Here is a 24783-nt window from a genome sequence, read left to right as displayed (position 1 = left end):
TTTAGCGTTTCCTTATAATCTAAATGGAAATGCAGAAAAAAGGAGTTCATGAGTGTGAGGAGTAGCGGGGGAGAAGGAATTAAAAAGTAATACAATTAGTATTTTAATTAGTGTGAACGAGGGGAAGAAAATAAAACCCACTCCAGCACTGGTGATCCTGAGAAAAGGCTTTGGTTGCTTTCTTCTATGATTCCAACCATAATAATGTGACTTTATTGGAGAATGCCGCTCAAATATTCTCAACTTTTAACATATGTTAAACCTTCCTACACAAGACGTATACTGATAGCCACATAATCATAAGGGTGCTCATCTTCAAAAAAATACAAATAGAGCATAAGATCTCTAGTAATGGTTGTGAGAAGTGCACTTGTAAAATACTACATATTTGATTTTATAGTTACAATGCAGCTTAATTAATTATTATATTACTACAGTCAGCCCCAGCCTCTGATTGGTTACAAGCTATAATGCGCTGCCTGTGCTAGTTAGATAATTTAGTTGAAGCTACAGAGCTTTGAGAGCACACTAGTTTTTGACCGGGCTTATGTTACTAACCATGGTTCTTGGTACGTGTACTTATTGTGCTTGTGTATTTTGTGTTTGAAGAAGTAATTTTCAGTAACATTTTGAAGACTATTCAGAATAGTCATTTTAACACTGGCGACAGGCTGGTCTCTTGATAAGCTTAAACCTAAATTATGACTTCACTCTCATAAAATTATGACTTCACTCTCATAAAATTACGACTTTATTCTCAAAATCTCTGCTTTTTTCTGTTCGATTGGCACAAATACTCATGAGTCCACTACAGACCAAAACACATGAGTCCCATGGGTGGAGAAGTTTAGTTTATGTTTACAGCATACTTACACACACACACACACACACACATATATACCTACCAGAGTCAAAGTTTGATTAGCAAACTTTTTGGCCAGAGACATTTAGAAAAATTATTATTTTGTGGATTACAACAAGCTCCAGAGAAAACCACCCCAACATGAAGGTATCCAGCTTGGTTAACATGGCTAAAGCCTGAATCCACCCTGGGAAACTCTTGGCTAAGGAACCAAACCCACAAAACTAAAAACTGTTTCAGCAGCTGTATGGAAGTTCCACTAGAGACGCACTTATCAGCAGCACACACTACACTGGCTGCAAATACAACAACACAGAGTATCAGTATGGAGGAGATATATACGATGACCATGAGGCCTGCAATGAATTGAGCATTAAGCCTGTTTGTGATAATGGACATCAAGGCTGCAGCAGGAAAAAAAACATGAGAAAGAAAGGACTTTGTGGAATCAGTGTTTCTTCCCCTTTGGTTTTCAGTGTGATGTAGTACAGTTCACTGCTTCTGATGCCATTCCCATTAGAGTGTTGGGGCATTTTAAAAGTATAGCACTCAAACCAAACACAGTGGAATTATACCAAAGTGATCCATGACTCTCTAAACTCAGCCATTTCTGTTTCCATGGTGCAGTTCACAGGCTGCAAAGGCCAACCATTGATTTTCTTCCTCGAAGTCAATTCTATAACCTTTCTTTTCCTGCTGCTTCCCTCTCTTTCTATAGCCTCGGCGATAAGAAAAGAAAAAAAAATCACAATTCAATATTTGAAAACTCAGATCGTCGAACACAAAAAGGGGCATCCAGAGAATAGCGTGTGAAAATAGATCATGAAAGGAATGCAGGTCCCTTGGGTGGTCTGAGAGGCAATTTATTATGCCAGACTTATACATGAAAATACCACAGATAAAATGTTGCAAATAAGTGGGGATGCAGTGTCACTTAAAAACTGAAATGAAGACCACAGACACAAATTGATCTTACCAGAGCTTGGCTTGAGGCTTGGTCGACCACTGACACAGAGAGAGATGTGCTGGGCTCGGTGTCATCTAGAGCCAGCTCTATGTTCTCCTACAGGAAGACAGACGAGCAAAGTGACAGAGTATGAATATTGGTTTTTTTTGTTTTGGAAACAAAGAGATTATTCAGCTACAGTCAACTACAGATTTCAACACAGAAGATAGTTTGGAGTCTTTCTATGGCCATGGACAAATGTATTTGTTTAAAAAGAACGGTAATGTAGAAGATAAGTCTGCACTTCATTGAGACAGTTACATGTGTAACCATGTTTCTCTGAGTGAGGAGTCGACCATCACATTTCAAGAAAGGGACCAAGGAAACTATAGCTGCTTTCATTCATGCACTTAGGTCCAGACATTTTATTTTTCAAAGGCTGCATGTGAGAATGCAAATGTCCAACTCAGTTTTTCAGACAATTTCCACAATTTTTCCTGCCAGCTCTCTAATAAAATGTCTAGAAAATGTCAGAGTGAGGCCGTGAGAGTAAACCGCAGGAAAATTCACAGCAAGCGTGTGGGCGTGTTGATGCTTCTAACACGTGATGGACAGGCAGCTGGAGGGATACAAATATCTGAGGGGGAAAAAGATCAAGAGTTTTTGGCGATAAGGGCCGACTCCAGTGTCTGTGCTGTAAACAAACACACTGCTTTCCACAGCAGAATTTACACATCATGTCCTGCCTCGTGCATGCTCTACTCAGGCGTTAACTCTTACATTGTGGTTCAGACAAAGAACTTTTCCTAAACGACCTCCTGCTGCACATGTCTAAAAAAACAGTTTATGGAAGAACAGTTTGATCACAGGAAGCCAGTTCCTGCTGCTGTCCCCCAGAGAAAACCATGGGCTTCTCTTAGTAGTTCCAGATTATCAAAGACTTATGGTGTTTGTGGGACTGAACATTGTTGACTTGTCCAACACAAGCAGTTTTCCAGCTTTTCAAATTGAAGGATTTATTTTGTGTCCATGCATGTGTCAATGCACCTAATGAAGTCGCAGGCAGCCTGAATTACTCCCAAGGATTTCTATGGATATTGAAAAAAATAACAATTGGAAATTAAATGTAAGAAAAGCAAAACCATCAACAAATCTATTATAATAACAAGGGAAGCTTGGCATTTACTGAGGCTATTTTTCCTGTGGGTCAATTGAAAAAGCTAAAAGATTTCATTACTGTTGAAGATAACATTTCTGTAATAAAGTGGAAATAAATATAGAAAATCAACTTCACCGGAGCAAAACAGGCATATGGCAGCTCACAGTGACAAAGTGCGCGGTGCACTGGAAATGTGGGTAAATGTTGGCGGTGCTAATGGTGCGGCCATGACAGATGCCACTGTTCGAGTTGACTGTATATGAGAAGTGGCCTTAATGATTTTTGTTCTCTGCTGTGGAAATTCACCATGTGGAGGAAATGCAAGAAAAACGATATCCACACAGAGCTGCAGCACACGACGGTGTTTAATTTGAAAACACAAAGCATGCGCCTGCTGTTGTGCATCGCACTTTCACCTGCCTGTCACTGCCATTGTTGATACTGTGTTCCGTTTCAAATGAGTTTGACCCAGTTTTCAAATGACACTTTCCCAGTCTCTCATATTTTCAGGATGCTCCAAAAAAGAGAACCACACCACGCCGATTTTATGCAAAACTTCCTTTGGCTCGAAATGTCTTCCTCCCAGGCGGAGGATGTGGGTGGGAATGTGGGCGGGAAATCCCAGGATCCATCTTCACTGTATTAAAATGATGATCGGGATTTCTGCTTGACTTAAGTGTATAATCAGCGATGTTTTGAAGAAGAAGAATGCTATGGTATAAGAGAAATAATCAAATCTGTTTGTACAAAAATAAAAATCTCTAATATAAATCATTAAGAAACTTAAACTCTCACAATGGCCAGTTATTGTGGTCCATCAATGCTCGACAGAGAGGGAGGACAGAAGAAGAAGAATGGCTCCTTTATCACGGAGCAGCACCACCGCTGTGCGTGTGGGTGTGTCTCCTGACGGCGGCAGTGAGTGACTTTACTTTGATCTCGGCAGAGGAGGTGAAGACTGGCATCGCTAATGAGAAAGTCTAACATATGAACTAGTTTGGCTTGTCACAGCTTGTGACAGGTGGGAGGGGTAGTGCATCTGATGTGCGAACACATACAGTATCGAAGTTGATAGATTGGTGAGAAAGCCGCAGACAAAGGGAGAGAGAGACTCAGAGGTGGGAGGAAGAAAAGAGACGATGAGGATGACACTGCAGTGCTTTCAAAAAGTATTTACACCCCTTACACCATACACTAAAACCATTCAATTATTTTTGATATTCAGACTGGCATTGGCAGCAATTACAGCCCAGAGACTACATCCTTACTACGTTTCAGTTTAAAAATGGTGTTTTCAAACTAATACAATCCCTACGACCATTTTGGCTCCGAATCTGTTCCCTGTCCATCACATGACCACTCACAGACACTGGGCATCCATGTGCTGGTGTAAAAAGGAATTGCATGAATAACAGCTTTTATTCTGCACTTTTAAGAAGATGTTTCATTGTGAAATGCAGAATTTGAAAAGACAATGACAACAGGGTCAGTAACGCTTGTAATTCATTATCCATGTTGCGTTCTATATTTGTAGCCGAGGATAACGCCATCTTTTATCTTCCAGGAAGGGAGTCATGTGATAGGAGCCTGACCAATCAGCGGAGGCTACGTACTGACCAAAAAGACAAGAGGTTATGAGCGTCATCATTTCCAAACATTTCTGTTTCTGCCGGTCCAGTCTAAAATCTGGAGTTTTCAAACTAAAACAGAGCCAGCTGCCTTTACAAACTTTTCCATTTTGGCAGCTCAAAAAACTCCATAGTAGTGTGGATGGTAGGTTGATGCATTTTCAAACAAAAGAATAGCAGTATCAGCTTCAATTTAGGACTGAGTAAAGGGTCTGAATACATAGGTCTAGTTTTTCCTTTTAAATAAATATACTAAACATTTTCAAATGGTTTGTTTTTGCCTTGTCATTATGGAGTGTAGTGAGATGACATAAACTTAAAGTTTTATCGTACAGCTGCAACAAAATATGAAAAAAGATAACACTTTCCGAATCCACGGTATACGTGTGCATGGTGCATTATAGTTCACATCCCCTCACCTCCTTGTATCTCTCCAACTCCTGAACAAAGGTGCGTTGGTAGAAAAGAGCTTGCAGACGTTCTTGAGTGTAGTTGTGACAGAGGTCCTCAAAGGTTGCGCCGCACTCACGCTTCGCCAGCCTGGGGTTTTGAAAGCCCGGTGTGTCCACAATGAGCAGAGAGCACAGGGAGTTCTGGCTGCATTTCAAGGCCCTGAAGCACACGAGACAAGCACACAAACATGCAGAAACATTAGCACTGTTGATACTTGAGGTAACGTTTCCTCGATCACATTCTCTGCACATACCCCTGGCTTTAACCTTAGCTCTCTCCATTTCCATCCATCACTTCAACTTTCACTGAACATAATCCAAATTCTGTCCTAAAAACTAAGCAAATTTTTAAAAATGTAAATAGCCTCTCATACTCTTAAACTACCCATTAAAGGTACAGTGTGTAGAATTTTGAGATATCTAGTGTTGAAGTTCCATGTTGCAGCTGAACACCCCTCACCTCACCCTCTCCTTCCAAACATGAAAAAGAACCTGTGGTAAACTTCATTTGTCATAAAAACTCAAAAGGTGTAAAAAACATGGCGGCCTCCGTAGAGAGGACCCCCTCGATGTAAATATAAAGTATTTAAATATAAAGGGTCTTCTCTAGGGTAAAGAAAACTACAATTCATACAATTTAGATGAAACAAACTCGTGAAAACATCATGAGGATTATTCTACATTCAATTTCTGCCAATTGTTCCCTTTCACCTAAATCTTACACACGGGACCTTTAGGTCAATTAGATAAATAACATTAACTGGACAGAAATTTCAGTCAGGTAAAAAGATGTCAAGATATTGAAATATATTTAAAAGGAAATGTTGTGCAAGGCCTCTACCTTTGTCCATTAAACTGGATAATACCAGCCGAAATGAGGACATCTTATCATCTCTTCATTTGACATAGCTTAAGTAAAACGGAAGAGAAACACTCACCGGTTTATTAGAGAAATGAGGATAGTGAAGAGTTCAGAGTAAAGCCCAGATGCCAGAGCCTCTAAACACTCCATGGCTGTAGCCTTGGATCCTGGGATGAGAAGTGGCCAAACACAGAACCAATCAGAAACAGGCAGCTCACAACAATCTCCTTCATGAGACCAGATTAATTAAAAGAGGACATTCAATGTGTTTGAGCTGTAAAAGCGACAATGAAACAAAGGTCGCTAAATGTGCTTTTTAAAAGGACGCACAACATTCGAATTTGAAGTATTTGAACTGGGTCGGGAATTGTCTTGGTAAAGCAATGTCATTTAGGGACTCAGGTGTTTCCGAATTGGTCAGATCAAACAGCGCATACTTATGTCCGTGCCTAGCGGCGATGGCCACCTGTTAAGCTCACCTAATTCATTCCGCTATCACACAAAATAGTGTGTGTGTCAAGCGCTCAGGGGGTTTTCATGTGTGCACACACGTTTATGACTGTAAATTCATGTGTGTGTGTGTGTGTGTGGGGGGGGGGGGGGGGGGGGATATAGGAGGAGGGTGAAAAAGAGGTCAATTCTGTCCATCGCTGTGTGATAGTTTTAACTGTATCCCCCTGCCCTCCAAAGTATGTTTAGATGGCAGTCAGAGGACGTGTACATGTGAAAAATCAATGTGAGGCAATTATGATTTCAAGGACAATGAATGAAGAGTGGATCCAAAACTGCTTGTCCCTACATAGTGTGTGTACTTATCTATCAAAAGCCATTGTGAAGCTGTGGTATTCATTACTAAGATAAGCTTTACTTTCTCCAGAGCATGCAATTTCCCTCAGGTGATGAGCAGAGGCGAATGTGCGTGCATGCGTGTATGGAAACAAGAGTGGAAGTGACAAAGAGAAAGAGAGAGGAGGGGGCGTGGGGCTGTGAGGAATGAATGAAGAGGAGCGGCTGTTGGTAAATGCGGAGTACCTGAATCTGCTGTGCCATTTTCGTCAGAAGCCTGGCGGACGGCGCTGGCTCTGGGCAGGGTGCCCTTGGCCTGGTGCTTGAAGATGGAGGAGGAGAGCTCCTCCAGGGTGCAGCCCAGCAGGTAGGCCGCCTTCTGGGCCCACTCGTGACGTGCAAATTGTCTTCTGCCAGCTGAGACACGAGCATGAAAACGTCCATTAGCCCCTCTGCCAACTTACCCCTGGGCACATGGCTATAATATGTAGCTGTGTGACATCGCTGACAGGGTAGGATTACGTCTCTGGTCAAGCTGACGCTGACACAGAGAACATGCAGTAAAGCAATAATTGTGACGTGAATACATTTAACTGCAAGTGAAAGTTTCTCTTCTCTGACTCTTTACTCTTTTATCATCTAGAGAATGAAAGCAGAACTTATCACAAGGGAACACAATTAATTTATTTACATAAAAACCTCTGTTCTTTCTCTCTGGGGAAAGACAAGCTCCTCTTTAATCTATTGGCTGAGTGATGGAAACACGCAGATATGAGGGCAAACTTGTGTTTTAATCCACCATGAAGTGGTATCTTCTGAGACTTAAGAGAGAACCTGGGGGATTTCTCTCTCACACACACACACACACACACACACACACACACACACACACACACACAGAGAGAGTGGGCTCTATCTGTTGCATCAGCGCTGCGGAGGCCCTGCATTCTTCTCATGATAATAAAATGTGCAGAACGCTTGTTAAGATGAGCATAGCCATTCAAATATTTGCTTTGATAGATATTTGCCACCACAATTATTCAAATTCTGGTAAAACATCAAAAAGAGGAAATTGGGTTTGCCAATACGATTGAATGCTATTGAATCAAACATTGAATGTGTGACTCCCAGGGATAAATTTTTTTAAACTGCATATGTACTAAAAGAAATTTTTGTCTTCACTTATCAGATATTCATTTTGACAGCAGCGAGCAGGTTCATTTTTAAATGGCTCCTGTAATTAGCTCTGGTGGATAAGAGATCACTGCTGTCCTCTTGTGGTTCACTATGAAGCTGCACTCCCAATCAGTATCTTTTACACACTTCTTTTATTTTGTAGGTTGACGACAAAACACAAAGTAAATCCTGGTAGGGGAGGCGTCATCTTGAATGAACACTCATTCAAAGTCTATGTGTCTTTCTCTTGATGGTGACTTCTATTCCCATCATGCATTGTTTCTTCCAATTTGTATGTCAAGCATCCGCAAGTCCATAAGTCACCTGGTAATTCACAGATAGACAAAAGTTGTTTGGCACCCTTACTCCCAACAGCAGATGGTGCACAGGACAATATTCGTGGCGTAAGACTGTTCCTGGACGCTGTTGTACTGCCATCTAAAAAGATTGGCAGCCAGCTGGAGGGGATCACGGCAAAATAATTTGGCAAGATAAAAATTCGGCACAAGTGACAATTACAAAGCAGGCTGAGAGCAAGAAGTGAACAAATGTATGGATAAAATAGAGATCCTGTCACTGCTGCGGCACAGTCATTGACAATTTTATGTTAAAAGTTATTCTAGTATGGTGATGTTGTTAACAGCTTCCAAGAACAGAGGAAGTCAGACGTCACATTTTTGCTTTGCAGTGTCACTCAGATCCTATCCTCAGTTTGACTTTGTTAAAAATTAAAATCTTAAACGCACTGAAGCACCTGAAAGACATGGTTTCTGTTGTAAATAAAGCTTTAAGAGCTTTAAATCTGATTTCATTTGAAGAATATAAATAATTCCATCCTTGAAAAGCCAAAGTGCTTCTAACATTCAGGGATAAAATATGGCTACTACGAACCTCGCTGGTTATAAAAATCCCTTTGACGGTGTCAGCCCATTTTTAACGGCAGATATGTAATTTTAAAATGAAAATCATATGCTGTGAAAGGCAGATCTATTACTTCAGGGCTTAAAAAAAACAATCAAACACTCTTACGGGAGGTTTCATCATTCACGCTGCTTCAAAGACAGGAACAAATCCTCGTGTTTAAGGGAACAGTCGGTAAGTGCTTTGATACATTCTTATGACAGGACAAAACTTTTATCTGACATAAGGGTCAAAATGAAACCTCGTCCTTGAGCTGTGGCAGTGTTTCCAAACAATAACTCAGCTAATTTATCAGTGGTTTTAGGTGCTTTAACAAAAGCAGTGCTTTGTTTATTTTAATAAGATTTTTCTGTAAGGATTAATAAAGTCTAACAGAGAAAAAACGAGCCAGTCCAAACTATAATAATAATATAATTCAGTGAGTTTTCATTTGCATGTCCTATCACTTCATAAGTCCAACTTTATATATATTTAATTATTCTTTTTATATATTATTGTTATTCTAATTGTTATCATCATTACTATTATTATTATTGGAAATAGTAGTAGTATTGTTTAATAATTATCTGTCATGACCATACAAATGTCTTGGATACTGATCCAGTCGGCCCACATCATTCCTTCCTAAATTTTTATGTCAGAGCTCAGTGTGGTGGAGCATTCCAACAACCTGTTCACTGACCTTTGTGCAAATGCATAATTCAGTTATCAGACTTACAGCTGCCTTGCATCACACAGAGGATGTTACCTGCAGTGACATAATCCAGGCTTTACATGTGAGTTGATACACACCGTGTCATTAAATTGATTTCCGCTAACGAGGGGAATATTTGGCCAATTTATAAGCCGTCGGGTGAGGGTGTTGTTCTCAGTGGTGCACAAATCGAAAAGATTATCCTTTTGCATCTTTGTGACTGGTTTGTGTTCTATGAATAACATTAGCCACAACAATAACTGGTGCAGATCTCACATTGTAAACCATGTGATGGGTTCAGTAATCTCACCCTTGGTAGCCCCTGCAGCTCCGAGATGGCAAATTGCCCCGAGGACGAGCCAGAAGGCCCTTTGCTCGTCGCCGCTGATCCCCAGAACCTTCATGGCTGCCTGCAGCTTGGAGAACTGCTGCGAGGCCCGCTGCTTGTCCTCAGTCTGACAGATGGCACATATATTCAAATTCAATTTTTCAACTATTAATAATAAGATTTCCTAAGGTTTTTTGACTGACCTGTCAAAAAAATAAGCTAAAACAGGATGAGAAAAACTATTTGCAATGGTTCAGCAACTTTCAGGATACAATTGTGTTGTGACCTATTTTCATATCTACTGTGAAAATGTTAGTTTAGCAATTCCGGTAACAAGCCACAGTAAATAGTGCCAAAGCTGGCTGGTGTTGTATCAATGTCATGGCCTCTGGAAGCTAAAGGTTACCTAATGTTCTATGAAAGGAATCAACAGATCAGGAAAGGTTGGTCCACCCTTCTTGGTACTTTGTATGCCACTAAATCCATAATGATTGAAAGTGACAAGCATTATGCACAGTCAGAGGACCAATCGCATAGTTAAAGATTAAAGATTTGTGAAGTTAAAATATAAAATAAATAAAAGCAAAATATAAAAACTGGCTAATCTCTCATCACGCGGCAGCGTTTACCTTTGTCTGAGGCATGATTCCAAATGCATTGTTTTCAGCAAAGTGGTTGAGGTGCAGCTCAGTCCTGATGAGACAACAAAAGACAACATCAACACCTCATGTCTGTTTCTGTCTGCATCATTAGGGCTAGGGAAGAAATTGGCTGCATTATCCAAAATCAAGAATGAATCATTGAGACATATCAGCGTATAAATCCAGTGGTTAACAGTTTAGCTTTGTATTGAACTGGTTTAACATGATTGATCCTGACCTAAGAGAGCTGTCAGCTCCGGCCATCAGATAGTAGAAGATGTTAAAAGTGGACTCTCCCTCTGGTCTTCTCGTCACCCTCATCTTCTCCAGAAGCATTGTCTGCAAGGCCGAGGCAGGACAGGATATGTGCATGATAGATAATAACTAATATTGTTAGCAAGTGACTGTGCATTCATGTGGTGTTGTAAAAATGGGAAAATGACGTCTCAGGTCAAAACAAAAACTCTGAAATTTTGGTATACGAGTTGCTGACGTCATCACTTAGAAACCAATTACCTTAATTTACAATCTGTGAACTGTTCATTATTTTGCGAGTATTTGTAAGATGTGTTGTTTAAGTGTTGTTTAAACAAAATAAACACACAAATACAATAATTTGTTTGCAGCATCAATGTTTCCACTTTCCGACTTCAGAGTACATGAATACACCGAAGTCAGACTCAGACAATTTTAGAACTCAGGAAATAGGATCTTCTGAGGAGCATGTGAAGATACGGTGAGAATAATAATTTCAAAACCTATATTAGTTCATGACACATTGTCTGAGATCACAACAGATGTGAATCTTACTTGAATAAATGCATAAAAGTGTTCATTAGTACCTGGATAGAGGCTGAGGTCACCAGGCCTGCCTGGTCAAAGTCCAACGAAACAATGTGAGAGAAGCGACTGGCATTCCCATTCATACAGGTCGAGGCATTTCCAAACGCCTCCAAAACTGTGTAGACTGCCTGCCACTTCTCCGCTACAGACAAAGAGAGAGAAACACGGTCATGTGGAGGAACTATTAATTATTTTTAATACCTCCGCCAAGAAGGTTATGTTTTCACCCCTGTCCATTTGTGTGTTTGTGTGCTCTTTAGCAGGATTAAGCAAAAACTACTCAACAGATTACCATGAAACTTGGTGGAAGGATGTGGTTTGTGTCAGGAATCAGATTTTGATGAAAATAAAAATCAGGCATGTTTAAGTGACTAATATTTATGATATGATTTAAAAATCTGTATCTATGGACCTTAAATAAGGTTACATAAGGGGACTGTTGGGCCTTGGCGGAGGAATGCACTCTACCGTTTGGTTTACAGTCTGGATTCTCTCCAACCTACTGGAAAAGGTTTTGTTGGTGCTGCCAGAGACGTTAACCAGATATTGGATGATGTGTTGACAGTTGGTGGTCTTGCCACTGCCACTCTTGCCCAGCAACACAATGGACTGATCCTGGCGAGTTGTCAGCAGGTTCCTGTAGGCGGCCTGGGCCATGCTGTAAATATGAGGGGCGGTGTCCTCCCTCCTGCAGCCCTTGAACATTTGCATCACCTGAGTAGAGAAGCGGTTATACAACTACAGTCATTGAGCTTATTTCATTCTGATTACACTCTCACACTCTGCTGTCCTGAGGGAGATGTGTGATTATATGCACCGGCTGCAGCCTCACCTTCTCCGAGTACATAGAGGGGGCGCTAATGGGGTTAACGACCACCATGTTGGGCCCAGCATGGGTGTGCACCAGGTTACCACCGTAGCGCTGCCGCAGGGAGTGCATCACGCTCGACTCATTCAAATACTGCAGCGAGGCCAGGTCTTCCACTCGGTCAAACATCGGAGGGTTTGCCTGGGGTTCAAAGTCAGAGGTCGATCACAAAACTCGCCCGATAATTGATGAGGGATCAGATTTGATTTGATGATTAAATACCTTCTCTACATCATCTTCATCCACGTCCAATAAAGATCCATCACTCTCCAGGCGGATTTTCACCTTCCCCTCTGGCAGACTGCCCGCCTCAGTCTTCAGGAGAGTTGCTGCGTCGCCACAAAGCGTGCAGAGTTAATTTATCGTGACATGTGATCTCACCCTGTGTGCAGCCGCCTCATCTTATCTCTCAGGTCTGATCATGTGTGGCAGTTGCATCTTTTTTAATACTGTCTGGGATTCATTAAAACTCCACAAGCATTCAGTGTCGAATGGTGGGTCGAATTGCAGGCAGCCTGAGGTAGAATGGAGCAGTCTGATTCAGGTGTAAACATTTTGAAAGCATTTTCTAAAATCTGCAAACGTCCACTTCTATAGGTTTGCATTTAAATGTCATCCAGAAAAAGACACAACAGCACCAGCAAGAAACTGCGTTGATAATTCATTTTAAAATACATATTGAAGGTACAAAAACACAGAACTTTTAACTTTTACTGACCCAATGAAAATCCTTCCTTGTGGACAAGCCATACTTTCTCGGTGTTGTACCAGACTTTCTCTGCTGTTATCTGCTCCTCTGTCTTTCCCTGTTAGAAAAGGAACAGTCAGTACTGACACTTTATAATTGTAATTAACTTTTTCTTCTCACAAGCAGAGGATTCACGATCACATGAGACATATAAGGGGGTCTGGAGTCATTCAGGTGGGGGTCCTCTCTCAATGTGAATGATAATTTTGCATGCTTTTTTCATAATTCACCTCCAGCATAGAACCAAAGCTCCCACGCTTCCTCTTTTAATGCGTCTCTCCGGGGATCACTAAGTGTTGACTGAACTCGCTGTGGGTGCGAGTAATGTGCTCACTACAAAGATGTCACCGATGGAAGGTGAGAGCGTGGGGGTTTCATCACAGCGTTGCACATCACACACAAAAACACGAGCATGTTACATAAAGACAAGAGCGTCTGCAGAGCTGCTTTTAAATGTTAACATTAGTTTACAGGTTAAAAAGAAGGGCCACGCCTCAACCACAACTCTAAACACAACCAAGCCTACATATACCCGCTCAACCCATCACGTCTCAGATTTAAGGTCCCACCCTTTCCCTTCCCTGGAGAAAGAGAAAAGAAGATGAGAACAAGGAGAGAGAAAAAGAAGAGAAGAAAGAAACAAAGGAAAAAAGACCTTCATCCTCCTTCCCTCATCCTGATCCCTGTACTTCATCATCTCTTTCCTCATCCTTATACCTACATCCCTTCATCCTCTCTTTCTCTTGATGCATACCTCTTGTTTGTCTCATTCTATAGGTACAGGTGGGTGGGGGGGCTGTAATAAGCTTGGGTGGAGTGATGCCTGAAACCACACTGCATCTCCCTGCATCCTCTGAGACCAGCCTATCAGATGCATCTTGACCTCCACCCCTTCCCTCAGGGTCCATTCAATTTCCCAACATCCAATATGCCAATTTCCATTCCAGTCTTTAAATTACATATTGTTGAAATGTTACCCTTGCTGGGGAAACTCCGCATAATAAAAATGGTAAAAACTGCGTCTCCACATTAACAGGTATAGAGCTGCAGGGATGATAAGCCCTGGGCTCTTCTTGGGCCCCACATGTCTTCATTAGTTCACCACACACGGAAACCACAAAACAACACATTCACACTGTGAAACACGAGAGGGATGCAAGCAGAACTGCAATCATTTGTAGCCATGGCCAGACCTTTGCTGCAGCCGAGTGCGCTGCCTGAAGGATGGCCACGGGGTCCAGGTCCACCAGCTTGGACTGGGGAGGGGAAGAAGCAGAAGTCAGCTAAGACCTTTAGCATCTTTCCGAGTGATGGGATTTAACAGCTTGACATTACATTTAACTGACATTTCAAAGCGAAACAAGGCAAATTACGGTACGATGGTGAAACAATGCAAGTTCCAAAATTATTTCAAGTCAAAAACAACTTGTAAAACATTGCAGCAACACCAGCAGCTTTAGGGAACGATGCACTAGTGAGTCAAGCATGTGCAGCAGAGTGAGCCGTTTGAGTAATTCACCAAAAAATAATTATAACACAAATGTATTAATGAGCCAGGATTACAAGGTGCCTTTAAGAACAGTGTGTAGGTCTATGAGCACAAAATCCATGTTCTGCCATATTAGCAGTCACAGTTAACAAGATCTTTAGCACACAGCGAGGTAGAAATGCTGTGCACCATGCAGCCAAGTGTGACATATGTAATAGTCAATGCTAATTAATTCAGCTATAGAGGTAATACGGTACAGCATGCACAAAATGGTAGAATGTAGATTCTGTAGTGGTTGGATGTTTAAGTACATTTAATTCATTAGTGTACATTTTCCATGTATCTGTACCTGACTTTATTTTCAGGTACTTTCACTTTTACTCCCACACACATATCAGCACATATCTACTTTTACTCCTCTACATTTTTACAACGCATTGAGCTGCATGTTAACTTTGTTTTTTTGTTTTTTCAAATATTATGTTTAGCGAGAGGAGAAATGTTCCAAATGTTCCAATCAGAGAAGGGAAGCAACATTAGACCCCGCCTCCTGCAGCAGCAGCACTCAACGGAGGGGCCGAGAATCAGCCATAATGATCTAGTAGACTGTTGCATTGTCAATCCATTATCCTAATGTATAAGTTTACACTTGGCAAGTACTTTTACTTTCAATAAGTATTAAGTACTTTTAAGTTTATATAAAATTAAGTATTGAATATTAGTATTATGATAATATGGTAAGAATACTTTGAAGCACTGTCACTGCATACAAAGTCAGAGGGTTCCTGGAGATTTTTAAGTGAATCACACACATTTCATCAGATTTTCATGTGCAAGGTATTTAAGAAACTGTAGATCCAATATCAACTCAGTATCTATATGTGGCTGTGGAGCTAAGAAGCAGCAAAACCTTTACAGAGCTGCACATTGTATCAAAGGAGACATGTGATGCTATGATTAAGGTTGATAATTAAAATGTTGGATTATTACTTAAAAAGGTTTCCATGCTCGAATATTGATTTGGCAACTGGTCCACTGGGTTGATCAGCATTATGCAAATATGTGTCACATTATAGTGTGACAGAAGCATTGGCTGGACTAACAAATTGTAAATTAAGTGAATGCAGCATTATTTAAAAAAAAAACCTTTTCTCCATTTTGCCAAGGACCTCTAAAGTTATGTTTAAACATTCCAGGCCCTCGCATGAACCCAGACTGAACTGCAGAGAGTGGCCAGGGGGACAAAGACAAACCAGGCAGGCACAGATAAAGTAGGGCAGAGAGGGGTCAGTAGAGGAGAACAAGCTCTCTTCAAGCGAGAGAGGGTGCAGTGAAACCCACGACAGAGCAGGCTGTACCTGAGAGGATTTGTGGCCTCTGGCACGCTAGCCATGCAAGCGGCAAAGAAGACAGCAGCGAGTCAGGATCCAGTGACCCACAGAGAAGCACGAGGAGAAACACAGGACATTAGATTTCAGACAACAGGACGTAAGAGCGAGGAGAAGGAATAAGAAGAGGAGTCTTTCAGTAACCAGACATAATCCAACACTGCCAAAATAATCACAAAATGCCAGCGGGGTAAAGTGCAGTGTCGTACAGTGGGGGCTCCTCTCGACCTGATAAAAAAGCAATTAAAATACTACAGGATGAATGAGAGGAAGGCAATAAGCAGGAGAGACACTGGAGATAAAACTGTCTCTCTAAAGCTGTTTGAATTCTTTATCAGAGGTGCACAGTTCAGCTGCAAGTTACCAATAAATCACAACATGCAACCTAATCCATACATACATATACAGTTATGGTTCCAAGAGATTATAATCAAGCCAAGCATAAACTGTGCGATTTGAGCTCCACTTTGAACCGAGTTCTGGGTCTCGCATGTTGGAGTCAGACTGAATTTCATCTTTATCCTGCTTCGTTTGCCATACAGTGAACCGGGGGGTGGGAGGTGCAATCAGATGAATTTCTGACATGTCCGAATTTTGGTCGGCCTTCGTTAAGCTCTCACACAATTTGATTTCCCAAACTTCTCTTTCTCACTGCGTCCACGCGAAATGGCAAAACACAATAATAGGAAATGTATTTTATGGCGGGAAGCAGTTGCACAGCAGTGAAGAAAAAGAGGGAAGGCAAGGAGTTCAATAATCAAAGTGTAGCTAGGGATCAGTTTACAACATACTAGCTTCAAAAGTACTTTGCTTTCTTTCTGCAAAACAGCCAAACCAAAATGGCCATGTCTAGAAATCCACCCACGTGTCCATTTGGCAACACCTCATGTTTGGACATTCTCACATAGAGCGAAACAGATCATAGCAGCATTTTTTTCCCTTGTTAGCATCGTTAGCAAACAAACTTTGACTTCTTCCTCTTTGACAAAAACTCCGGAGCCGAGGAGGCGACGCAAGGCACAGTGGGAGCAGTCAGGTCACGTCAGACAATTAGACCGCACAAATAAATCGTGAGCTTTGGCTTCACATCTTAGACGATTTACTCGCACAGCGTGAGGTGGGATTTCATTTCTAAATTCACAGTGTGCCCTGCTTGATTTTTATCAAACCATCCACAGAATAGTTTCCTCGCCCACAAGTTATGTTTACTCCAGCTTTCCAAGAAAGCCTTTATTTTTTTGCTGAACTAACTCTGCAATGTCTCCGTAACCTGCAAGTCATATCTCTGTGTACTCAAAGTTTCAGATTTCAGGGGGCCAGACAACCCAGGGGACCCCTGTAACTAGACACCTATTGGCAGGGGGGAAGTTTGGGACAGCCCAGACGAGGACATGGTTTTAATAATTGGGTGCATTTCCTCTCCCTTGGGATTCAAGCACTGGCCTCAGGCTTGGTAAAGCATGACAGGTGCAAACAAAACAAACTGAGGGAGAGACATGTTACATCATTGCCAGTGGCGGTGAAGATCCTCCTCACACGCTTGTAATCTTGCTCAGTGGGAATCAGCTCTGGGACCTACAGTCGGAGTGGGACCGGCAATTTGCAAAATGGGAAGCAAGAAAGTGAAATCAATGAACCAGAGGTCATCGCTAACCTGAAAGCTGAAGAGGCACAGAGAAGCTTTTTAATGAAGTAAAAAAAAAATGTTTCTGAAAGTGAGAAACATGCTGTTACAAGTACCTTTACATCATTTGGTGCAGACTGGGCCTGAGGCAGAGCAACAGGGGACGGTTTACCAGTGGGGGCCACAGGGGGAGAGGATGTCTCAGTTACCTTCACACAATGTACGTAAATATCCACAAACACAGACAAACATGCACACACACAGAAGAGATGGAATTGAAATGCTGATGACGATGAACATGAAATGTGTTTTCACACGTCCACAAATGCAGCCGACTTCAAGGGATGATTGCTCTATATGAATTAAGTTTTCCAGTTAATTCAATCAGGAAATGAGTAAAGGAAAGTTATCGTTAAAGAAAATTGGGATCATTTTGCTCTGCAGGAAAAGAGCAGTAGTTCGATTAAATTATTTGAAAGCAGTTAAATAATTTGTCACAGCTAAACTGAGGTACGACAAAAAACAACTTGCAACGAATCTGAGAGAGAAGCTGAAATTAAATCATCAAATGTTCTGAGACATTGTTTTGCAGCTGTGGGACATCAGTTCTAGTTTAGTATGAGTTTTCATCTAATTAAAAGTTCAGGTTGTGGTGCTAAAAACTTTTTTAATCAAAAAATTAATCTGGGCCTGATTTATTTATTTTTTTAAGATGATAGAAAAGCCCAGCAGGACTGAAGTGCAGGCTTTGTCTTCACTTTTTCTCTGTTATGTAACATGAAACATGTTTTTTTTAGTTTGTTTGTGGGCAAGATTACACAAAAACTAGAACGGATTTTCACGAAACTTGGTGGAAGGATGTGGTAAATGTCAGGCAAGAATTCATAAACTTTTGGAGCAGGTGTGGGTTCAGGGATTTGTTTTCATTTTGCAAGCATTGTGAGATAAGGCATTTTTTGACATTTTCACTGATCTCCAAGGGAATAATTTAACATGGATCTTTAAAAAATGTATAGGGACACGATTTCTATTAATTTGTGCATTGAACTTAAGGAGAATAATGGGCCTTGTGTGCACTGTGCTGAGTGACATTGTAGTTTTGAAAGGCTCATGTGTGCCATATCCACAACAGCAATGGTAGCTCCTGTGAGAGCAGCATAATCCTCCAGGAACGCTTAGTCACACATAGAGCTACATTTCCAAGTTCGGCTGAAATCTTGATCCTGCTCTTAACATTTGAAACCTGATTCTCTCCCCAGAGCAGTTTAACACATATTGTCCCTCAGCAAAAAAATATCTCTAAAATCAAATCCCTTTCTCTATTTCCGAAAACCCGACCAATCCCCTGATTTTGACGGACATCTGTTGATAACATTTTCACATTTTCAGACGACCTGCTGACAGACATGACGTCAAGGAAACTAAATACAGGAGGAGAAAAACATAACCTTGGTTACCTAGGTACAATGAAATTATATAAAGGTTTTAAAGTGAAACAAATGTATTGTTTAAGTTAAAATATAAAGTATATGCAGTTAAGCTAGGGCCAACATTTATGTAAAGTTCTTGTTCACCCCCAGATCCACCACGGCTCCCCTCAGTCATTACTGCCCAATCAGTGAAATCCTTTTAAAGCATTGCAATTCTTTTCTATCTAAGCCAAATCTAAGCCTAACAAGACTTTTCTCCCTTTTTTAATTACCATTGTTTTCATTCTTTTATCTCACAGTTGTTGTTGTGTTTAATTCTAGTTCCCCTCTTGTTTTGTGCTTTTTCTTTGTGTTGTACTTTAATATATTCATTTACTGATGTAATATAAGTAATATGTGAAGATTAAAACTCTCATATGAGTTTATATTGATAATCATCACTATAAATGTCACAATATTTCTTTTAAGTTTAAAGAAAACATTTTACAAATCTGAGGTTGATCAGAAATGTGTTATTCCTCCTCACTGCACAATGCATTATAGTGATATATATTAGATATATGATATATATTGCAATAATTAATGATACTGTATTATATCAAAGCCCGACCTGAAACTGAATTTAGTTATTTTTTAAGCTACAAATTGCACTTTCATGACAAACCTGGATTCTGGTTCTCAGATCTACTGTTTTTGGAGAAAAGGATGTTTAACTGATAAAGAACTAGTGTTATTATAAGTTTCTGAATTCCCATTCTGATTCTTTTTCTTCAAAAGCTTCCAAGAAGATCCTTAAAGCCTCAGTGGTCTATGGCAGGAACAGACGGAGCACAACTTCAAAGCTCTGTCTGCAGAAAGTGACAGTAATGAGTCCCAGCTCAGTGCTCGTAGGACGACTCCAACTGTGCAGACGAACAGAGTGCGGGCCATGAGCACGCTCTTATACCCACTGATGGAGTCTGATCATCAGGCTGGTGCAGGCACCCCTCTTCACTTCACTCATGCAGGCTGGCTCATTATATCAGAAATCACAGGGGACTTGTACTAGAAAATGCACTTAGTTCCATTAATGGTAGAGAAACAAGTTGCAGTCTAATAATATTCCCAGTTTTGTTAAAAAGAAAAATACAACATTGTCATGAGGAGGTTTTATGAACATGAAGTGATGTGTGTGTTATTATAACTCAGCATGCTCCACCCTGGGGTTAAGTAGCAGACATGCACTTCTTTCACACGATACCTCCGGTTTCTTCACAGCGACTGTGCGAGGCTTTGGGATGAACCCTGCAGGAGGAGCCAGGGGGTCCGTCTTTGCGATGGGGATGAATCCTGGAGCTCTCGGCAGGGGAGTCTGTTTTGGCGGCACCGGACTGGGTTTTCTTGCTGGAATGAACCCCGGTGGAGGAGACAAGAGATTCTGCCTGGAGACGGGTATGAAACCGGCCGGCGGGGCCAAAGGGTCCGGCTTGGGTGCAGGGATGAGCCCAGCTGGAGGGGTGAGGGGGTTGAACTTTGGCGGTGCAAGGTTTGGTGCTGGAGCAGTGGGTGCAGATGTGGGTTCCGTGGCCTCCTTTGGTTTTTCCACTGTAGGTTTCTCCACCTCTTCCTCCACCTTTCCTTTCTCCTCCTCCTGCGCCACCTCTTCCTTCACGTCCTCTTTGCGGTCTTGGGTGCGGGTGCGAGGCCGGTGCTCCTTGGTTCGACTTCGGCCCATGAGGCTGGTCAGGCCCATGGAGATATCATCCTTTTCCACCCCAGCAGCCTTGGTGGTTTTGGGCACAGCCTTGGTTGACTCTGGAGCAGACGGCTGGTTCTGCCCTTCGGTCCCGGCCGGAACCACACGTCTAACAACCCTTCTCACCACCTTCACCACCTTTTTACCGCTGGAACTCTGCTCCTCGTCTGGGCCGACCATGGTAACGTTACTGTTGGAGGCTTCAGCTGTTGCAGCAGTCAACTGTGGACCACTTCCTGTGTCCAGCCCAGGTTTAGTGCCTATCTGAGGCTGACTACTCTCTACATCAGACTGGATACAAACAGAGCGAGGCAGACAATAGTGCAGATTATACTTGTGGTTGATGCAGATAAACAACAGCAGGTTCTGGGCTCAGAAACTCTGGATAGAAGATTATTCAAATATGTATTCTATGAGCTTATGTATGTTAGTGTATGCAATTAGGTCATTTGAACACTGGAGCATATCCCGACTCCTGGATGAGTGTGAGAAGGACTGAGCTTAATTAGTTAGGCTGCGGAAAAAAGAGCGTGCATCTAAAATCTGAAAAGATCCCATCGTAGAGCCAATCTAAAGTCAAATTAGAAACTGAAAGTACCTGGTGGAGTTTTTGACCTTCAGTCTTACTATGGAGCAAAGTTTTTTTGTGTTATGTTAATATGGATGGCGTGATGCTTACAGTGTCTTGCCAGTGGTATAGATCCCAAGCTACCACCATTTCAATCTTTAATTACCTGGGTCACATTTGATTACCTGGGAGAATTGATCAATACTGTCCAGCATCAGCCAAAGTCAGCCGGTCTCCAAAACACAGGCACAGCAAGCAACTTGGATTTATTATGTATGGTAAAAACATGCATGAGGGATCAGTAGGCTGCCCCTGCTCAGGTCATAATACCGTCCACTGTCTCCTAATTATGTGCATTTAATAAACTCTGATGTTTTTTCCTGACTCTCAGACATTTGGAGTCGATGTCTGCACTTAACATAATCAGTTTTCAACGTGTCTCCTCCGATCACTCTCATTCGAGTGTAAATTATTAAAAAATGCAGTAGAAGCTCTCACACTGAGCTGAAATTAAACAGGCAGCATTCAGAATTATAATGATATTCTGAAATGACTTTGCACATTTACTAGTTGTGTTCATTTAAACCTGTATTATGGGAAGTTTTCATCGTAAAAATAATAATAATAATGATAATAATACTGAATGTCTCTTTTTATAATTTAACTTAAAAGGACACCATTAAGACAAAGTATAAAATCTAAAGTGGAAAAATGGAATTTATTTTCTCGTATATTTATTTATATACATTATATCTCAAGCTCTGTCAGCCTACACTGAAATAATCATTAAGAGCTGTACTGTTCCAATATTTACATGCTAACTTTCTGGGACCCTGGTCAAATAAACTAACTTAATCTTGCAGGAGGTCGGATCATGAATGGTAGATAAGTTTGTTTCCACACACAAAATATCATTATTCAAAATCATGCAGGTCAAAACTTACATCCGGCTTGTTCTCAACTTTAACCTACACAACAAAAAAGCAACACAAAAACAAATCAAACCACATATTCAGACCAAAGCTTTTCTATATCAACATAAAAAAACACTTTTAAACTTTAACAAGCAACAAGATGCAGATATGAAGTAGAGGGCAAAAAAAAGTACAGAAAAAACAAAACTTTCCTTAGTCTCCCAGAATGAAAAGCGTGATCTGTATGCCATGGTGATGGGCCCGAAGTCATGGAACAAGCTGTGCGATGTGAAGAATAAGAATATGGAATGATAAAAGACAGAGAGAGGAAAAGAAAAAAACAAAACAAGACAGACAGACAGAAATAGGAGGATGTAGGAGATTGGATGAAGAATGGGAATTTATGTATGAGCAGTGGGATAAAGTGAAGCTGCTTTCTGCAAACAACAGGTCAGCACCTACGGGGTAGTTAGACCATGCGGCACAGAGGACAGAACAAATGAACAACATCATGAAATGGATGGATAGTTTGCTTTCCTGACGTGACAGGAGACAAGTGGAAAAGTCCTACAAACTGAAGACAGGACATTACGGATATGTACTTGGAATAATTGTCTTTTTATTTATCATATGCGGGCCTGACTCTAAATCAGTTACTATAACTTTGTATGAAGAACTATGCTTTACCTCAAACAACACACAAAACAGTCTTTTGTAGAGATGACACAAAATAAAATCACTAAACATGTAACACACAACAAAAGATGAGCCAAAAACAAACAAACACATCACTACACTTAACTAAGAGTCAAACATGCAACTTTCTAAACTTCACAGAACCCCTGTCATGACTTTTCTTTAACAGGTTATGGTAAAAAAAAAAGGCCTTTTACTCAGTGAGTAAAAAACAGCAACACATTTCACCATCTCTAACCCTGCTTTCATCAGTCCACTCCTATAAATAGTTTCAGCAGGAGGCCATTCTGAGAAGCCATCAGAGCCCTAATGGATGTGCTAACCAGAGCATGTACCCCACGAGCAGATCACGCCGCTCGCCACACACAGAGTCCAGCAGAGGCCCCCGGAGCCCATTACCTTCTCTCTAAGCCTGGTTAACCTTCCAATCTTCCGAGCTCTGTCGCCGGAGCACGGTACGACCCGGGGTCTGCAGCACAGAGCAAACACTCACTAGTCCTGAGTGAGTGGGACAGAAACATGCAGGGTCACAGTGGGAACAGCATGGTAAAGCTGTGGGTCTGAGGGGTGGAGGTGGAGGAGGGGGGGGGGAGAGAATGTGAGAGGGGCTGGGCAGGGAGATAGAAGAGGGACAGCTGCAGAAATACACAGACGCTATAAATAGGATCTGCAGAGCCACATTAATTACCACTAGCACTTTCCCCTCCCCCCTCCCCACTTGGGTTTAGAGATGTGGGCTCCCCCATCAGGTGCTCAACAAACTTTTGTGTATGTTATTGCATTTTATAACGCAATTAAAAGATTGAGAGATGACACAGCAGTCACAGTTTCATTACTGAATTAGCATCACGTCAGTTGCACACAGGCATTTAAATGCAATGAAAGGAGCAACATATAGTAGATACTTTCAAAGTAATGCTGATTTTAAGGCATTTTCTACTTTTAAATGGGAACTCTCACATGGGGAACATGTTTAGTGGCTCAAAATAAACACAACCGTGAAGAGAGTACTGTGATTCATTTCTCTGAAGTAAAAAATCAAATCTGAGAACAAGCTTTGTGTATGTATCTTATCACAAAGCATTTGTGTTGTCTTTCAGCACCAATATTTGTGTTTCTCTCTTAGATATATTTCCAGAACTATCAGAAATACAAAAAAACATTATACTGTTGAATTCCCATTATGTCAGCTACACATAGTTGTAGGTTTCTAGCCCTGTTTTGTACAGTGCAGTGGCTGAGAATAGACTACCCACCCTCACGTCTGTTTAATCAGGATTTTTAATCTGATCTGCACCGTCATAGATACCCACCTCCTAAAGATGAATGTTTTTTCATTAAATCCATGCATCACTGAGAAAATAACGAAAATGGTGAAAAACACCATCTCACAATATTGACAACAGCCCCTTGATCCGGATCTGCACAAGAATCGAATGGGTTGTTCCCTGACCCGTACATCATCCCTCCACAGAGTGTAGTTGTGATCTGTCAATTCACTTTGTGAAATCCTGCTAACTATCAGACAAATAAATAGGGGTGAAAATATAACCTCCTCGACTGAGTCAATAAAATCTTATTTCATATTCCATTCACCTCCATAATGACAGAGTGAGAAATCTGTGTCCGTGTGAAGATGGCACTATAACGTCCTCATCAAACAAGAAACCCTTTTAATTAAAAATACCAGTATTTCAGTGTTGACCTAAGACCACAACATGTTTTTAATATCTGTGGACGTCATGATCGTCACCATGAGTTTTAAACCACAGGATGGCGCTGTTAAACAATGTATTTCATCAGTCTAGTTCACAGACACTTCCTCTCAACCACACTACTGACCTAAATTCAAAATGTTGTATTGTTTGATGGCAACCACTTACAAGAGCGTATATATCACCAAGCAGTGGTGCAAGATACAGCAATATACACTCAGTCCATGTAGATCTGCAGTCACATTTCAAAATGACACACAGAATTTTCAGTATTTTCCCTATTGAAACAAAATGTTGTTTTTTACAAGGC

General features: G+C 41.2%; 1 protein-coding gene across 14 annotated transcripts in view; it reads right to left on the bottom strand.

The window, feature by feature from the left end:
* LOC109628750 (unconventional myosin-XVIIIa-like) overlaps positions 1 to 24783 on the bottom strand; it is a 73399-nt gene that overhangs the window by 38893 nt on the left and 9723 nt on the right. For 3 of the 14 annotated variants that reach the window (XM_069539864.1, XM_069539865.1, XM_069539867.1), the window contains exons 1-20: positions 23158 to 23332; positions 22277 to 22341; positions 22093 to 22118; positions 20086 to 20871; positions 17532 to 17624; positions 17295 to 17366; positions 15762 to 15788; positions 14108 to 14170; positions 12885 to 12972; positions 12389 to 12495; positions 12131 to 12307; positions 11802 to 12012; positions 11298 to 11440; positions 10694 to 10794; positions 10444 to 10507; positions 9797 to 9941; positions 6942 to 7112; positions 5986 to 6076; positions 5015 to 5207; positions 1839 to 1925 (exon numbers count right to left, since the gene is read on the bottom strand). In XM_069539864.1, coding sequence (XP_069395965.1) covers positions 1839 to 1925; positions 5015 to 5207; positions 5986 to 6076; positions 6942 to 7112; positions 9797 to 9941; positions 10444 to 10507; positions 10694 to 10794; positions 11298 to 11440; positions 11802 to 12012; positions 12131 to 12307; positions 12389 to 12495; positions 12885 to 12972; positions 14108 to 14170; positions 15762 to 15788; positions 17295 to 17366; positions 17532 to 17624; positions 20086 to 20871; positions 22093 to 22118; positions 22277 to 22313 — 2682 coding nt within the window. In that variant the 5' untranslated portion in view covers positions 22314 to 22341; positions 23158 to 23332. Of the gene's footprint in view, positions 1 to 1838; positions 1926 to 5014; positions 5208 to 5985; positions 6077 to 6941; positions 7113 to 9796; positions 9942 to 10443; positions 10508 to 10693; positions 10795 to 11297; positions 11441 to 11801; positions 12013 to 12130; positions 12308 to 12388; positions 12496 to 12884; positions 12973 to 14107; positions 14171 to 15761; positions 15789 to 17294; positions 17367 to 17531; positions 17625 to 20085; positions 20872 to 22092; positions 22119 to 22276; positions 22342 to 23157; positions 23333 to 24783 lie in introns of those variants that run through there. The other 11 variants (XM_069539874.1, XM_069539875.1, XM_020086083.2 and 8 more) reach the window with 9 other exon arrangements.

The sequence above is a fragment of the Paralichthys olivaceus genome, chromosome 15, assembly GCF_024713975.1.
Source record: "Paralichthys olivaceus isolate ysfri-2021 chromosome 15, ASM2471397v2, whole genome shotgun sequence".
Classification (NCBI taxonomy): Eukaryota; Metazoa; Chordata; class Actinopteri; order Pleuronectiformes; family Paralichthyidae; genus Paralichthys; species Paralichthys olivaceus.
This window is presented reverse-complemented; position numbering and strand designations above follow the sequence as displayed.